Here is a 19,227-nt window from a genome sequence, read left to right on the forward strand (position 1 = left end):
TGATGGGTAAATTCCTCCATTCGTTTCTTTATTTACTTAAATTTTTTTACTTTAATTTCTGTTTTAATGTTAGGGTTACTACGTTTATACAACTTGGTTTTCTTTGTATTGTTTTTTTTTTTAAATGCATTACTATATTATTATTATTTAACTTTTTAAATCCATGTATAATATTATATTTTTTTTATATTTAAAAGCTAAAAAAGCTTTATATATATATATATATATATATATATATATATATATATATATATATATATATATATATATATATATATATATATATATATATACACTATCTGACAGAAGCCTTGTAGTTGATTCCAGTTGTAAAAGCAACAAATAATATCTTCACTTCAAGTTGATAGTGAAAAGTGTCAGAAGGTGGATTTTTCTGCTGAATCATCTGTTGAACTCCATGCCAATCATCACCAATACTACAGAAGACCTACTGGAACCAGCATGGAGCCAATAATCCAAGAAGAGCCAAGCCAAGAAGAGAGATCTGCAGAGTGGATGATCAACATCAACAGCCTGAGGTATCAAGACATTTGTGCTGCCCATTACATTACAAACCACAGGAGAGGAACAATTCTCCAGCAGGATAGTGCTCCTTCTCATACTTCAGCCTCCACATCAAAACTCCTGAAAGCAAAGAAGGTCAAGCTGCTCCAGGATTGCCCAGCCCAGTCACCAGAGATGAACATTATTGAGCATGTCTGAGGTAAGATGAAGAAGGAGGAGATGAAGATGAACACAAAGAGTCTTGATGAGCTCTGGGAGTCCTGCTGAACGCTTTCTTCTTCATTCCAGATGACTTTATTAATCAGTGGTTTGAGTCATGTCAGAGATGTATGGATGCAGTCCTCCAAGCTCATGATGGAGTCAGACACAATATTCATTCTGTCTCCACTGCAGCAGGACTTTATATTCTATACTGGACATTATTTCTGTTCAGTGATGAGACTTTAGTCTGAGCAGAGTCAGATCTTACTGTCCTAATCAAATCATTAATAATCAATATAAACCAAATGATCAACTATAAATCAAGTTAGTATCTGTTGTTCTTAAAACTTGGATAGGTGACAAGACTTTTGTCAGGTAGTTTAGCTAGTTAAAGCTAGTTAAAGTTAAAGCTTTCATAACTTGAAAAACTTTTACATCCTGAACTGATGTAAACAAATCCAAACACATCTTTACATTATCATAAGCCAGCTTGAGTTCTCTGTGCATTTGACATAACAGAAGTCATGTGATGCGGCTGTGGTTTAACACAGTGCTTACAGTAAAACCAGCTGCTGTTTTGAGGAAATTACGGTCGGTCTCATGATCTGCTCTTGAGGGATCCCTTTCTTAAATGATCCTTTCCTAAGAGCATTTACAGCTAACACTCTACAAGTGGATGGAGAATAAACACTGTCTTGGCTTGTCAATTATATTCAGTTCATCCTGTTAAAGTTGTGAAGTTCAGAAAATGAAAGCAAACTTACAGCGAGTGTGTTGCGGTTTCCTCTGCTCGTGTCTGTTAATGTTTGCTGGAGCTCCTGATGAAGACGCTCACAGTCCTGCTGTAAATCACAGAGTGGAGGAGACACACACACAGCCAATTCACATGACCCACACACAGGCACAAGCTCACCACTTACAGGACAGATGACTGAGAACAAATCATCACAGCAAATCAAATGGCAAAACATTGGTCACTTTATTTGAAGGTACAATTCTCACTATGACTTCTGCCAATATCAACTTCATTATTAATAGTTATTGATGTAGTGGTTGGCTAAGTTTAGGGATGTAGAGTGAGTTCTTGCCGAATATGTGCTTTATATTGTATGTGCTACTAAACAGCCAACATCTTAATAATAGGCAGGGAATTAGACACTAGTTATTAGTGAGAATTGGTATTTTAACTAAAGTGTTACCAAAACATTAACTGGAAAAAATTATACGCTAAAGCAAAATGGCCTTCATAACTAGCTGAAAACAACAACAAAAATGGCTAAATATTGTTGCTGCTGCTGTTAAAGTACAAAAGTAAAGAGTAAAACCATTCAAAAAATGATCACAGCAAATTATAAACATTGGTCACTTTATTTTCAGGTACAATTCTCGCTATTAATAAACCATTAAATATGACTTCTGCCACAATGAACTCCTCATTTGCTGTCTATTATTAACATTTATTAATGTAGTAGTTTAGGAAGTAGTTTATACTGTACTGATAAACAGTTAACATCTTAATAATAGGCAGGGAATTAGACACTAGTTAATAGTGAGAATTGGTACTTCAACTAAAGTGTTACCAAAACATTAACTGGAAAAAAAAGTTAAACTAAAGCAAAATGGCCTTCATAACTAGCTGAAAAAAAAAAAAAAAAAAAAAAAAAAAAAATATATATATATATATATATATATATATATATATATATATATATACTGTATATGAGCAATATCCAGGGCCAGACGGAATCTGCGGACGGCTTTTGCTATTTCTGCAGAGAATTTTGGTAAAAATCTGCAGATTTCTGTGGAATTATTTTGGGAGTATCCAGCGGAGTATCATAACTAAAACCTTAATATATGAAATAAAAAGTAATAAATTACTGAATAAAAACTGAATAAATTTAGATTTACACATTTACTCAAGTTAATAAACAGAATTAATGATGGGCTAAAAATCTGCGCGTGCAGATTCTGTGTGGGCCTAGCAATATCACACGAGTAGCAGTGCGATGCGGCTGTGTAGCCGGCTGCAGGCCAAGGGCCTTAGTGGCACCACCAGTGCCGATATATAGCCATATTGCACTGCTAAGAGTGTGATATTGCGTTTATACAACAGTATGACGTCATAATTGTGTATATAAAAACAAAATCAAACATGGAGAGTCTGAAAAACCCTTTTTTATGAGGAACTACTTTCTTCCGCCTTGGATTCAAATCATAAGCTGACAGTTAAACAGCTGAGCAAGCATCTTTTAAACTTTAGATCTGTGGTGTCTGCTATTTGCTGGTTGTATGTGGGTGGAGTAATACACAAAGTGTAAAGAGGCTGTACGGGTGCTGATATTACTTAAATATAATCACAGCTTTCAGATTCGAGAACCAGACAGAACTGTTGTATATATATATATATATATATATATATATATATATATATATATATATATATATATATATATATATATATATATATATATATATATATATATATATATCTACAGTTGAAGTCAGAATTATTAGCCCCCCTTTGAATTTTTTTCTTCTTTTTTAAAAATATTTCCCAAATGATGTTTAACAGAGCAAGGGAATTTTGACAGTATGTCTGATAATATTTTTTTCTTCTGGAGAAGTTCTTATTTGTTTTATTTCGGCTAGAATAAAAGCAGTTTTTAATTTTTTAAACACCATTTTAGGGACAAAATTATTACCCCCTTCAAGCTATATATTTTCTCGATAGTCTACAGAGCAAACCATCGTTATACAATAACTTGCCTAAACGTGAGCTGGCAGTAGTTGTTCGCTGGTGTTTTGTTTGTTCTGAATGCTACCTTAATATACAAGTAGCTCAAACTCGCTCATTCAGAGGCGGGAACCGGCGGACGTGCAACAACTTTAATCAAAAAGTCAACACAAAACATCTGGAGCTCCTACACAGGACTCGACACTTTAAACACTCGCTCCATCAGGTAAACGGCTCTCAGCACCGCCCACATTGGTCACCACTACCAAGTCGTCCAATCACAGAGCTTGCGCGTCGTTTTTGAGAGGTGTGCGTCAGCCACAGTGGAGGGCTATGCAACCGAATGAAGGCTGCGCCGACCATGCGTGTGCGCTTGACACACAAGTATAAATCAGCCTTAAGAAAGACAGATTATGTCAAATGATAAAAGCAGGCTCTCTCAGGAAAGAAACTAGCTGGTGGATTTGAGAAATAAATCAAAAGCACAAGCTAAAGAGTGTGGTTAAACTCCATTTATTACAAAACTCCTCTTACAAAAGGTGATTGGTGATCAGTAATGATGCGCAGCGGCTGTGGGACGGCTGTGTTTACTCGTCCTCGTCCTCTTCGCTGTCTCCACTGTCGCTGTCTCGGCCCGGATGCTCAGGCATCTTCACATGCTCCTGCTCCTGCTCCTCCGTGACGATCATCGGCTCCTCCTCTGTCGCTGTGGAGATCTTCTGCTGCTCCTCTGTTGTTGTTGTGATCATCGGCTCCTCCTCTGTAGCCTTGGTGTTCTTCTGCTCCTCTTCAGCTGCTGTGGTGATCATCTTCTCCTCTGTCCCAGTGGTGCTCTTCTCCTCCTTTGCTGCTGTGGTGTTCTTCTCCTCCTCTGTTGTCGCTGTGGTGTTCTTCTCCTCTGTTGTCGCTGTGGTGTTCTTCTTCTCCTCTGTTGTCGCTGTGGTGTTCTTCTCCTCCTCTGTTGTCGCTGTGGTGTTCTTCTCCTCCTCTGTTGTCGCTGTGGTGTTCTTCTCCTCCTGCTCCATCACCGCTGTCTTCCCCTGTGGTTTGAGCACCTGACGAGGAGGATCCAGGAGCCGCTGCTGCTGCTGCTTAAACACAGACAGTCAGATCAGTCAAACATCATCAGTTTCTATTTTTGCCTTATAGCCTCACATTTATTGCTTTAACCCCTCTGTCATGTTGGGGATGTGTTCATCCACTCTGGGGTGATGCTGAGTCTAATTTTGGCCACAACTTTCTCGGTTTCAGCAATTGGGATGTATTTGGGGACACATCTTATTTTTAAACACATATTGGGAAATGCTTTGAACATTTTCAAAAGCTCAATACACTCTGGACAAACCGACTCCCCTTTTGTTATGTTCAGGGCAGTTTTTGCCCCATTGACTTCCATTATAATCACATTTTTGGATTGTAAAGTCAAGACAGCATACAATGTAATCATGCATTCTTGATTGTTGGTGGTTTTCCCTGTGGGTGAGAGGTACAATCAGTCACTTCTACTGTTGATCATCAGTTGCAGTGCAAAAAAAGCTTAATTTCTGGCTTAAGAGTAGATGGTTTTATGGAGTATAGTGTTTGTGTGTGTTTGTGTGTATGCACTTTAGGGTTGTCACGATACTGGAATTCAGTACCTATCTATACTGAAATTGTCCCTCTTCCCAACAGGGGAAAACACCAACAGTCAAGAATGCATGATTATATGTTGTCATGACTTTGCAATCAAAAAATGTGATTATAATGGAAGTCAATGGGGCAAAAACAGCCCCCAACATAACGAAAGGGTAGTCAATTTGAACAGTACACAAGGGTTAAACCAAGTGACATCCATTTATGCTTTATAAAAGACAACTCCTCTGAGAAGAGTCTTAAAAGTTGAGCACACTTACTTGTCTGTACTGCTGTGTGCTCTGCATCATGTGCATGTACATGTTGTAGACCAGGTTGGCCATCTCCGGCATGTCCTTGACCACCTGATCCGGCTGGGCAGAACGAGCCTCGGTCTGAATGGAGAAAGAGAGAGAGAAACTTCAGCACATTCCTACAGAAACACACAAATGACTGGAACACAAGACTCTGATTCAGTAGCGTGAGGCGGAGAGAAAACTGACTGAGATCAGCCGTTCAATAATGACAGAAATGTGATGACACAAAGACTGAATTACACTTAACAATAAACAGGCATGCAGCGTAATAAAAATTCTAGGCTGAAACCGAAAATACTCAATGCACTTGGCTATAAACCTAAACCAAACATGCACTGTAATAATTCATTATTTTTTTAATAAATTAAATTAAGCAATTCTACAGGACATTTTAAAGTTAATAAAAAATTATACTGATGAAAAAGCCATATTTTATTAACATTAACATTTTCTGTCAATGCCATTTTTTTCCACTGATGGAAAGCTAAACAAAAATCTTTAAAATGACAAACTATGACCAAAATGCAACCAATACAGACGAAATAAAAACAAATAAAACGAAAATAAAACAAAATAAAAACAAGGTGTAATTTGTTAAAAGATCTAATTAGAATGAATCTTCTACTGTATGCGTCAGTGAGGTGAGATGCACACGTGAACTGTAGCCCATACTGATCTACCCAGCAGGACAGAAGAAACAATGTGCTAAATACCTGATTAAGTTTCCAAAAGTGTTAATATGTGGTGAAAAACATCTAAGAGCAGGTATAAATATATCTTAATTTGCACTTAAAACACACTTGAGACAACACAAAAGACTTGAACACTGAACACTTTTTCAGCAATGCCATTTCAGTGGTTGAAAATTTGGTGCATGCCCAATAATAAAAAATAACATTACTATCTAGCTAAATGCAAAGATGTTCAGCTAGAGGAAGGAACACCAAGTTCTTAGAGCAGTGCAATGTGGCACTATTCAGTGCATTTTCATACAAAAAAAGATGACAGGATTTAGTTTTTTTTTTTTTACCAATAGGGCTGAGATTATTATTACTATTATTATTACTACTACTTAGTTATATTTGAAGTGATGCATCAATTTAGTTGACATTATTCAGCATCTATAGCGTACAACAGTTTGGTCAGCACGTTTGAAGCCATTGAAATGAATGGGTTTCATAGCGCGGTGCTTTCTGTGTCTGCTGTGAAATCTGCTTCAGAACACTCAGTCACTACACCTTGAAGGAGTAAAACCTGCGCGCTGAACACTTCTGGTCAGTGAGGTGCAGCACAACTTTTTTTCCATATTTTTCTCCATTTTTTTCTTTATCAGTGTCTGAAAATTTGGTGCATGCCCAATAATAAATAATAACATTACTATCTAGCTAAATGCAAAGATGTTCAGCTAGAGGAAGGAACACCAAGTTCTCAGAGCAGTGCAATATGCACTATTCAGTGCATTTTCACACAAAAAAGATGACAGGATTTAGTTTTTTTCCCTACCAATAGGGCTGAGATTATTATTATTATTATTACTACTACTTAGTTATATATGAAGTGATGCATCAATTTAGTTGACATTATTCAGCATCTATAGTGTACAACAGTTTGGTCAGCACGTTTGAAGCCATTAAGTAGATGGGTTTCATCGCGCGGTGCTTTCTGTGTCTGCTGTGAAATCTGCTTAACAAGACTCAGTCACTACACCTGGAAGGAGTAAAACCTAAATGCTGAACACTTCTGGTCAGTGAGGTGCAGCACAACTTTTTTTTTTTTTTTTCTAATATCTAATTAAAAAAAAAATATATATATATATATTTTTTTTTAATTGGCGCATGCCCAATAATAAATAATAACATTACTATCTTGCCAAATGCAAAGATGTTCAGCTAGAGGAAAGGACAGGGGGTTCTTAGAGCAGTTAAATTTGGCCTAAAGCTCACTACTCACTGCATTTTCGAACAAAAAAAAAGAACTAAATTTAGTTTTTTTTTTTTTTTTCTAGCAAAAGGGCTAAAATGTTACTCGGTTATATTTGGAGTGACACATCTATTCAATAATATTTTTTACCATCTATAGCAGGGGTCATCAATCTCGGTCCTGGAGGGCCGGTGTCCCTGCAGGATTTAGCTCCAACTTGCCTCAACACACCTGCCTGGATGTTTCAAGTATACCTAGTGAGACCTTGATTAGCTTGTCCAGGTGTGTTTGATTAGGGTTGGAGCTAAAATCTGCAGGACACCGGCCCTCCAGGAACAAGCTTGGTGACCCCTGATCTATAGCATCAAATACAGTGTGCTTGGCACTTTTGAAGCCATTGAAATGAATGGGTTTCATAGCGCATCGCTTGTCCGTGTCTGCTGTGAAATCTGCTTTACAACACTCAGCCGCTACAGATGGAAGGAGTAAAACCTGCGCGCTGGACACTTCTAGTCAGTAAGATGCAGGGCAACATTTTTTTCGGGCTCATATTGAGTGGCGCATCTATTCGGCTAACATAATTCAGCATCTATAGTGTACAACAGTTCTGGAAACTATTTGAAAATTATCTAAGACATTTTCTTATATCTCACAGTAGCAATCCAGTGTTTTTTAATAGTGTTCAGTATTTCAATGAGTTCCATATAAAGGGTTAAAGCTTAAAGGTCTCAATAAATTATAGTATTGATAGTTTCCAGGATATCTATAAGCTAGTGAGCCTCAAATCAGTGACAACATTCGAGTTTAGAAGATAAAAAACTGACATAAACATATAAACCTTGCAGTTTGTCACTTCCTCCCAAACGGACCAATGGTAAACGGCTCCTAAATGGTTTCATTCACGTCACCTCATGCTTCAGTTTCTCATCAAATCTTCTGACCAATCAAATGCTCTGTAGCATATGACATGCTCCGCCCCCTTTAAAACACTTCTCATTTGATGCACTTGAGCTGAAACACTCTCACTATCAGAGCTGTGGGAAAACAAAACACTATTGGCTGTTATTTAAAAAGGGGAGGAGCTACACTAGGTCCCACCCTCTCTTCAAGTTTCAAATGAGATTACGTCATTCATTAAATAAAAATGCACATTTCAAAGGATTTCCTTTAAGCACTGAATGTTGTGATTCTGCTTGAAGCTGGCTAGTTTGGTTCATGTCACATGACCCCCTAAAAGGGCAAAATAAATAATAGGAAAAAAATACCACAAAAAAAAAACTGGACTGCACAGATGGAGTCTACTGCAAGTGGTTTGCAATCAGAGCATTTTCGCAGTGAAGAGCATGCGTGACTCACAGAGGTGTAGTATTCATGAGGCCGGATGTGCAGATGCAGAGGGCGAGCGGTCAGCTGGCTGAAGGCTGGCGTCAGCTCATAGCAGTTCTGGAAGAGAGAAACTCGAGCGAATATGTAGAGGCCGAGCCTAGCGCGAGACATGGCCACAACCAGACGCCGCACGTCCCTGTGTGAAGAGCAAACAGCAGAGAGAGAGAACGAGAAAATACCATTTACCACCTACTTCCAAAGGAATCACTTATCAAATACTCTTTTGGTACAAGTTTTGACACAAGCGATCCTTATTTGTGAATCATACTTGTGGTCAAAAAGGGGTGTTCACCTGTAAAGTACCCTCGTTGTTCATAAAAATCAATTACATTTATTTTTGTTTAATAAAATTTGCCCAACTTTATTTTGAATTTTGTGGTAATATTTAATATTTCTGCAGTAATTAGCATATTTTTCCCCCTAAGCAATGGAATGGTAACATTTTAGAATAATGGTCCATTAGTTAATGTATTTACTAAGATCAACTAAGTGTCAATAATCTTGTAAGCCATTAATTAATCACAGTTCCTCATTTACTAGGGATGTAACGGTATCAGAATTTCACAGTACGGTAATACCTCGGTATGAATGGCACGGTATGGTATTTATTGAATCATTTACAGTAAAAAACAAATGAAATACTACAAAAAAGTGCCAAAAGTGTCAATGACATACAAATTAGCCATCTATCTGTAAGCTTTGAAACAGGAACTTCAATTTTAATGACAAAAAAATATTAAACCATGTAAAAAAATAAAGTTTCAATTTAGTATTGTTGAAAACTCATCACATTCAACATTTAATCACTCACTCACTTAGAGATGGGTTTTAAGGAAAATCGTATAAATATAATCTGGTAAAAGCTGGTATCTCTGGGTATTTACAATGTCCCCTGCAACAGAAAAAAACCCTCTCATTTGGGACTGAGGTTTCTGGGACAGAGAGATATGACTTGGCCCAGGTTGACAGCAGTGGGTAACGCTGTGCATTGTCTTTCCCCCACTTGAGGGGACAAGCCATGAGTGAGATAGAGGTCTTTTGCGGTACAAGTCAATGTCTGCATCAATCTGAACAGTGTGCTGTGTTTCTGCAGTCCCCATGACTGTTATTAGTCGTATTCCCCAACTTGCAGGCACGTGCACACACAGTGCTCAACCTGTGCAGTGCACATGCCCTTTTTAGTCTTGGATAGAAAGTGCCCTTCCAAAATGATCAAAAGTGCCCCCGCTACGCGACACAACCTCCGTCCCGCCCTTCAGTAGGCGCGCGACAACACCCCTCTTGAGTATGCGCGCTCAACCCCCCCTCCCCGCTTTACATTACGCGCGTGACAACACCGCTATTCAATACGCGCGCGACAACACAGCTGATCAGAACGCGCGCGACAACACCGCTATTCAGTACGCGCGCGGCAAAAAACACCCGCTTAGGTTCGATCATTTACAGCTCTTTTTTATCCCCGCTTCTTGCAGCACACTCCATGGATCTGTAGCGACAACAGACCGCAAGGGATAGCTACCTCCCGTTCACTTCATTCGCCTGAGCAAATTTTCTCAGAAGACCTATAGTTTTACCGAGTCATGCGACTACGGTAATATCGAAAAAAAATTAATATTGCGGTATGACGGTATTTACAATACCGTTACATCCCTATCATTTACTAATAATAAGTACTATCAGAACTTGGCAAACGTGCTTTTACCGTTTACGCTCCCAGGGCTTGAAATGACTTGCAAAAACAGCTCAATCTTGACACACTTCCGACTCCGAGTACTTTTAAACATCTTTCATACAACATCTTAAAGGACACCTGTAATTGCTTTTTATGAGCTGATGTTTTTATGAACGGTGATTTAGTAATTTTGTGGTATTGTTTATTGTTGTTTATATGAAACTTTATGTGCTGCCTGCCATCTTGACCAGGTCTCACTAGAAGAAGAGACAGTACTGTCTCAATGTGATCTCCTGGCTAAATAAAGGAAATATACTAATGCATTAGTTGTGCTTGTTACCACTAGTTATTGCAGTTAACATGAACTAACTTTACCTTAAATGACATTAACAAAAATGAATAAATACTGTCATAAATGTATTATTAATTGTTTAAGTTAGTAAATACATTACCTAATGGACTGTTAATTTAAAGTGTTACCAATGGAATTTCTGTCATTTTTATTATTTAAATTATGGCCGAGATTTATGTTTCTTAATTATATGTAGGGCTGCAACTAACGATTATTTTAAAAATCGATTTATCTGTCGATTATTTTTGATGTATTTTGATGTTTGAACTCTCAGTAAAACCTGAACCACACTGTTCCAGTTACTATGACCATTTATGTGAAGCTGCTTTGACACAATCTACATTGTAAAAGCGCTATACAAATAAAGCTGAATTGAATTGAATTATTTTTTCGATGAATCGGATAAAAAAAGAAAGAAAAGCATTCTTTTCTAACCGCTTATTCAAAAAAGCTCATCCCTGAGCTGTTACACTACTACTACTAATAATAATAAAATAAAAAACGAAGTAGTTTTGTCCTGTTTTCAATCCAAATATCTAAACATTTTTAAATCAAGATCAAGACATACTAGACAAATGAAGTAGCATAATTATGTCTTGTTTTCTAAAAAAAAAAAAAAAACACCTCAAAATTAAGTGATTGTTTGCTTAAAACAAGTTAAATTATTTGTGAATTGGTAATGAAAAGTAACCTTAATGAGATATAAGCCCCTTTCACACAGTGATACCGGTAAATATCCGGAAAATTTCCGGAACTACTTTACCGGTATATTCAAAAAAGCGCTGTTCACAATTTTTCCGGAAAAGAGCATTCACACATACATCGCAAAATGCCGGTAAATTCTGACATCATTAACCAGAAATGACCTCTAAACGGCTGCGCTTGTGTTTGTAAACATTTGACTACATCACAAACTCTTCCGATGGATCAGTATTGAGGACAACTCTAATGAAAACATAGAGAAACACTTTCGCATGTCGAGATGTGCATGATATGTGTGTGTGCTGGCGCTATGGGCGCTCACGGGCACACGCAGAGCTTGAAGGTAAACAAACAACGGATTATCATAAACATTTTGTCGATAATTATTTACACAGCATTAAGAAGAACATATAAACGTGATCTGACTAACATCTAGCAGTTAAAGGTGTCTGGAAAAATATTCAAAGGCTTTTATTCTCATAAACCGCGCGCACGTGAATGCGTCTGACTGTTCTGATTGGCTAAAGCAGACGTCTCACGTCAGCCCGTTCTAGACGTGCACGCGCTTATTACGACAATCTTCCTTCTGTATTCACACAGCGCAGCATTCCGGCAAATTACCGGTAATGTTACAACTTCTCTTTCCGGAAAATAGCCAGAACGAATTTACCGGTATTTTCAAAAAGGGCCTGTTCACACATACAACCTTTCCGGAAAATTGCCGGTAATTTTCCGGAAAGGTCTGTATGTGTGAAAGGGGCTATAATCTCTAACAGAAGTTCTACCAGCTCAGATAAACGTGTGAGTGATCGTGATCTATAACGTGAGATGGTCGTCGCCACGTTTACTTGTGGCCGCACGCATGCCTTATTCATAAAAGCAGAACATGCAGGATTCAGCACGTAAATTCACCCGTTACTCCCCAAATACATGCAAGTAAGCGGCTGGTGAACTTAGAGAAGAGTAGATTCAACTTCAGTTACTTTCACTGTGTGTAATGTGTATCTGATACGAATAAAAACACATCGGCTAATTATATTTGAATGGATTGTAAGACTTCCTTGCGCGTTTAACAAATTCTAAATGTTTCGTTTTACTAGTGCGTGTGTGTATTAACATGTCTAAAACATAAATTAAGCATTCGATGGTTAAAACGCTGCATAATTGTGATAATATAACACGTCTTTCTCAGAGGGGTTGAGTCGAAAATAAAAAACGAATGAAATAAAGAAGCACTTATGCGACGGTCCCTTACTGAGAGCTCTGCTCAGCGCCAGCTCTCTCTGCCTCAGCGCCAGACACCGCGCCAAAGCTCAGTTTGATTTTTTCAGTAAAGGTAAACGAGCTAACGCTAACTTGTCATGCTTTTCAAGCAGGATAACAAGTAATACATCAGCACCAGGGACTTTACGGTACTTCAAAATGGAACAAAAGTAGGATTCTGTAGAGATTTACCTGCTGTTGAACTCCCTTCCTCCTCATACCTGTCTATGAGATGCCGACCTCTGTATAAGTGCGCTTGAAAGACCGTGTTTACTCCGCTCCGCGCTCAACTAATGTGTTTTTTTAATAATCAAGCGTCCCCGTGTTGTGCGACACTACGAATCGTTTACGAAATTTGTTGCCAACGCCAACGTTGCCAACGCTGTTAGTAATTATTCTTGTCGGCTTAGTCCCTTTATTAATCCGGGGTCGCCACAGCGGAATGAACCGCCAACTTATCCAGCAAGTTTTTACGCAGCGGATGCCCTTCCAGCCGCAACCCATCTCTGGGAAACATCCACACACACACTCATACACTATGGACAATTTAGCCTACCCAATTCACCTGTACCACATGTTGTTGGACTGTGGGGGAAACCGGAGCACCCGGAGGAAACCCACGCGAAAGCAGGGAGAACATGCAAACTCCACACTGAAACACCAACTGAGCCGAGGTTCGAGCCAGCGACCTTCTTGCTGTGAGGCGACAGCACTACCTACTGCGCTACTGCCTCGCCTTTTAGTAATTAATTTTTATCGATTTAACCGACTGGTTGTTGCAGCCCTGATTATACGTAAACATATTATGATATTTTTATGTTTTAGAAGAGTCAAAAACACTCATCCAGCACTTTTAAACAGGCTGAAACTGAAATGGCTTTAAATGGATCAGTTCAGTAGATTCAGTAGCAGAAGGAAGTGCTCACCTCAGATGTCCCACAGCTTTAGTGCGGACGAGTGAGAGGATGATGTAGTCGTTCTGCTGACCCTGGAACCGGTCGACTGTGGTCACCTGCAACACATCACACAGTCTCTTACCACTGGCCTATTCACTGTATATTTCTTCAGTTGCTTTAATTGAAATCAATGACAATCAGGCAATGTTTACTGTTGAAAACGTCAAAAGAAAAATCAACTCATGACAGATTGACATTTCAATCACCTATTAGTCAAACTCTTTTTATATTTGATACACCGCATGCTTTCATCTGTATCTGTGAGTGTTAAAGCCATGCTTTTAATCAGTGCCTTCATCCTTATAATCCAGATAAACTGATAAAGAAACCATAGATAGAGTGTGTTGATTCAATAAGTTAAATTGTGCTCTGATGTATACACAAGTGCAAAGATTTATGCAGAAATGGTTTTATTAATCATTTATAATCACAGAAATCAGCCCTGGAATCAGAAGCTCTGGATATATTTGACCACATTTGGAGTGGTCATGAATATTAATCATAGCCCCTAGTTTTTCATAATTTTTTGGGGGATTTTTTGTGACAAAAATGACTGATTTTGTGGTGGTCATTCACAGAATTTGTTTTCTCTCGTCAACAGCATGGGAAAAAAAATGAACAAAATAATTTATCGATTTGACCACATCATAATACCAGCCATACATCTGCAAAAAATGCTTTTCTTACTTAGATTTTTTGCCCTGTTTTTAGTCCAAATATCTAAAAGTTCTTAAATCAAGAAGCATTTTCTAGACAAGCAAAACATATTGTCTTGTTTTAAGAAATAATATGCCAAAATGAAGTGAGTTTTTCCTTAAATCAAGCTAAATAATCTGCCAATGGGGTCAGCAAAATAATCTTATCACAAATCGAAAAACGAGATTATTTAGCTTACCCCATTGGCAGATTATTTTGCTTGATTTAAGGAAAAACTCACTTCATTTTGGCTTATTATTTCTGAAAACAAGACAATATGTTTTGCTTGTCTAGAAAATGCTTCTTGATTTAAGAACTTTTAGATATTTGAACTAAAAACAAGATTAAAAATCTAAGTAAGAAAAGCATTTTTTGCAGTTAAAGCACAAATAGTCACATCCAGCGGCCGTCATCCTTGAACCAATCTCCATCATAGTAAGCTGCTTGCTGTTCTGTCTGTTCCACTGCTCCGTTTGTTAGATGTTTACAATTTCTTTTGCTGTCTGAAGCGCGTTAAATGCAGGAAATGCCGAAATAGCACCATGTTATTCACTCAATTTGCACCACAGGATGTCTAATGGCATCTTTGCATTGATTTCACATGTAAATCACGTGCGATTCAAAAGACACTCAAATGGCCCATTTACACTGAGTGGTCAGGTACAGTACGATTCAGTATGCTTTTATGGTTGTTTCCACCGTCAAAAGGTACCAAAAAGCAAACCGTACCGTACCACTTTTTGGGTACCCTTTGCAAAGGGTACCTAGCAGAACAAAAGGCTACCAAAAGCTGGAGTGAGAGGTGCAGAAGAACGTTATTAGTTTACAGACATACGTCACCAGCGCATACTATTGGTACCCTTTTGGGAGTTGAAACATAAGGCTAGTAAAGGTGACCTGTATCGACCCGTACCGTACCACTCAGTGGAAATGGGCCATAACACATCGCCTGTGCTGCATACGCAGTGTCCTTAAGTCACGTAAAACAACTAATTGCAAACTGAAATAAATATAATGTGATTATATGGTTTGGAATTGGATGTTTTATGAGATTATTTATTTTTTTGCGATTATTTTGCGTTTCAAGAATTTTGCAGGAATAAAAAAAAAAAGTGCAACTTTGTTGATTTTTTGCAGGATCAGCAATCACGAAATCGTGAAAAACTAGAGGGTCTGTTTAACCAGTTAAACTCTGCTGCTATTTTGGCATTTCCGCCTGGATTTCGTCTACCCAAATTTAAAAGCTTCCCAAATCCACATGCAGAGGTGTAAATGCAAAAATTTGGTATCATTTTAAAGAAAACCCTTTGAATTTTCATAAAACACTATTAAAAGTGTTTAAAATATCTGTATATGTCGTCTGTGTTATAATAAACACCTAAAAAAAGAGGCGCTTTTTGTATTTTTTTTTAAGAACTCAAATTTGAAAGTGCACCTTTTAGGTTCTGTGAGGTCTAGCGTGCTGTAATTAATTTTGGTGGTTCCTGCACATGTCTGTAATCACAGGAAAAAAGACAAATGTCTCCACCATAATCTAAGCAAAAGTTATTGTACTCCAACTGATGAGAGGTGCTGTACAAGCCACAGGGACCGAGCATTGTGTTCATATTTCACTATTCTTTTGTTTGATCAAACATAATTCACTGTGTTTGGACCACATCGGACATATAAAAGGATTACTTATGCACATCACCTCAAAAACAGAGGAGAATGGCCCTGAAGAGCACAGCATAAGGTGAGAGATGACAGCTGTCTGTGCTATCTGGGGCTGCTTATTGATCATAAATGTATTGTTTTCACTTCTGCGCCATGGAAACACGGCGATTCATTCAGCAACTGTTTGGCATATGAATATAATTCAGTAAAAAGAATGCTAGAACCGTATGAGCACCGGCAAGAGCTTTCATTTGAGCTATAACTTGTACATGTGTCATATGAAAAATATTAACATGAACCAATGTAAAATACCCAGCTCGGGCATCCAAAATACTGTGTATTTAAGTGTAAATAACTTTTATACAGTAAAATAAAAACCAAAGTGATGCATATGAGCATAAAATATAGATTCTACACTTTCAAACGACACCACTTACGGGGGTCTGGTGGAAAGCTAGCCCTTTAAATCTGAAAGCAAAAGTCGATGACGTCACAGAGTTTGAGTGGTTAATAAGCTCTGCTCTGATGCTCAGCAGCTAACGTCAGTGCCTGCTCCTAAAAACACACAGAGCCTGTAGTACTCTGAAAAACACACATATAAAATAATCATACTTCATAAGACTTTTTTTTAAACAAACTGAGTAACCACAAAGGGATCCACTCATGCAGATATACGTCTGATAATCTAATAATTCATATATTCTGCAAAGATTTGAGAAATTTTTCTACAGTTTTTTTCAGTTTTTGTTCTTGCGCGCCGATTCACTGCTGAAGAACCAATCAGAGTATTCTCTTCAGCCGACGGCCAACATAGATTCATTCCTGGTGGTGCTCTACCAGGCCTCTACTGCATCTGTCTTCAATTCCTGCCCTGATTGACTAGGCCACTGCATAACATTCCACTTCTTGGAGTTAAAGCACATCTAGTTGGTTTCATTTCAAAATCCAATGATGCCAAAAATGTGTCAATGTCCCAATATTTATGGACCTGACTGTATATCGCAGACAAAAAAAATAATGCAACGTCAGTTTCTTCCAATATCGTGCAGCCCTAATTCTAAATGTCCACTTTATTATGCTTTAAAGGTCTGATTAACAAAAACTAATATCCATTCATTGCTTGATCGTTGACCCATACATTACAGCAATTATCCTCAAAATATCATAGTGTTCTGCCAGAAATCAGGATGGGTCTGCTCATGACATAACAGCAGACATCTGATCGCAGCCACAGTCTAGCGTTTCATTTCCTGTGGCAGAGAGTTAAAATAAGCTGGTGTCTCATTATAATTCTGCTTCTCTGGCTCTCGGAGGCTGGAGCGCTGCCTCTCAGCAGATGGTGTCCAGTGCGAAATGTATCAGCGAGTGGACACGTGCTCTATATCTGCCCGCTCGATACATGATGTGCATACTCAAGTGAGACTGGCTCGTTTCTGCACTCAAGAAATGTTCAGTGCTAATGAGAGACCGAGCTGATCTCATCCACAGCCAGAGCGCATGCTTAACTCAGTAAAGCCCTCCGCATACAAATGACCCTCACACACGGGCCTGATGCACTTACACAACATCATATCAGCTGCAAAATCGTCACTTCCGGTTGTATCACAGTTTGATTTGGTTAACAAAAACGTGACATTTACAACCGAGCCCACTGCAGGACAGAAGTGTCGAAACAGTATATCGTCACTCAGCCTTCAAATAAACACCCACAAATCATACACTTATGGGACAGTTCATAAAATTGTCAGTTTGCTTTGTATCACAGTTTGATTCGATTAACATTGTAAAAAAAACGCAACATTTATAGCCCAGCCCACTGTAGGACGGTAGTGTCGAAAGAGTATATCATCACTCAGCCTTCAAATAATCACCCAAAAATCATACACTTGCGGATTGGTTCACTAAATCGTCAGTTCGCTTACTATCACCGTTTTCGGTTTCATTCGGGTTAATATTGTAAAAAAAATCCCCCATTTTAATACTTAAACACCATATAGAAACACCATAAATTGGTTCTTCTTTCACAGCCATCATTGTTGGAATTCATTTACAACCCAGCCCACTGCATGGTGAGGGTGTCGAAAGAGTATAGTTGCTAAAGAGAAATTATGAATATTCTGACTTTAAATAATCACCCAGGATTCACAAAATCGTCAATTTGCTTTGTATCACAGTTTTCGGTTCAATTCCGATAACATTGTAAAAATCGTAACACATTACCAACCCAGCCCACTGCAGGACGGGAGTGTCGAAAGAGTATAACGTCACTTAGCCTTCGAATAATCACCCAAAAAACATATACTTGAGGGACGATAAAAAAAAAAATAAAATAAAAAATAAAAATAAAAATCGCCAGTTTGCTTTGTATCATGGTTTGATTCGATTAACATTGTAAAAAACGCAACATTTATAGCCCAGCCTACTGCAAGACGAGAGTGTCGAAACAATATATCGTCACTCAGCCTTCAAATAAACACCCACAAATCATACACTTGCAGGACGGTTCACAAAATCGTTAGTTCGATTCGTATCACGGTTTTCGTTTTGATTCGGTTAACATGTAAAAAATTCAACACATTTACAACTGAGCCCACTGCAGCGCAGGAGTGTTGAAACAATATATTGTCACTCAGCCTTGAAATAAACATCCACAAATCATTTACTTGCAGGACGGTTCACAAAATCGTCAGTTCACTTCGTATCATGGTTTTCGTTTTGATTCTGTTAACATTGTAAAAAATGTGACACATTTACAACTGAGCCAACTGCAGCGCAAGAGTGTTGAAACAATATATCATCACTCAGCCTTCAAATAATCACCCACAAATCATACACTTGCAGGACGGTTCACAAAATCGTCAGTTCGCTTCGTATCACGGTTTTCGTTTTGATTCGGTTAACATTGTAAAAAAACGCGACACATTTACAACTGAGCCCACTGCAGCGCAGGAGTGTTGAAACAATATATCATCACTCAGCCTTCAAATAATCACCCACAAATCATACACTTGAGGAACGAATAACAAAATCATCAGTTCGCTTTGTGTAAAGGTTTTTGGTTTACATAGTTCAAAACACTCATTCAACACACTTGTTGTTTATGAGCCCACTTATAAGTGGCACGATACATTTACAACGCAGCCCTCTGCAGCGTGGAAGTGTCGAAACATTAGATCGTCACTCAGCCTTTTCAAACTTCTTTTTGGCCTCAGATGAAAAACAAAAAAGGCCTT

General features: G+C 38.2%; 1 protein-coding gene and 1 long non-coding RNA gene across 6 annotated transcripts in view; both read right to left on the reverse strand.

Annotated features, from left to right (window-relative positions):
- Positions 1-1,584, reverse strand: part of LOC103909099 (uncharacterized) — a 502,230-nt gene extending 500,646 nt beyond the window's left edge. The window contains exon 1 of the long non-coding RNA XR_658762.5: positions 1,491-1,584. This is a non-coding gene — a long non-coding RNA (uncharacterized lncRNA). The remainder of the gene's footprint in view (positions 1-1,490) is intronic.
- A 2,376-nt stretch (positions 1,585-3,960) lies between these two features.
- aqr (aquarius intron-binding spliceosomal factor) overlaps positions 3,961-19,227 on the reverse strand; it is a 103,098-nt gene continuing 87,831 nt past the window's right edge. Inside the window, 5 exon segments of one of the 5 annotated variants that reach the window (NM_200464.2) lie at positions 3,961-4,359; positions 4,417-4,551; positions 5,356-5,469; positions 8,668-8,833; positions 13,613-13,698. In NM_200464.2, the coding sequence (NP_956758.2) occupies positions 4,051-4,359; positions 4,417-4,551; positions 5,356-5,469; positions 8,668-8,833; positions 13,613-13,698 (810 nt within the window). In that variant the 3' untranslated portion in view covers positions 3,961-4,050. 5 annotated transcript variants of the gene reach the window in all.

This window comes from Danio rerio, chromosome 17, assembly GCF_049306965.1.
Source record: "Danio rerio strain Tuebingen ecotype United States chromosome 17, GRCz12tu, whole genome shotgun sequence".
Lineage (NCBI taxonomy): Eukaryota > Metazoa > Chordata > Actinopteri > Cypriniformes > Danionidae > Danio > Danio rerio.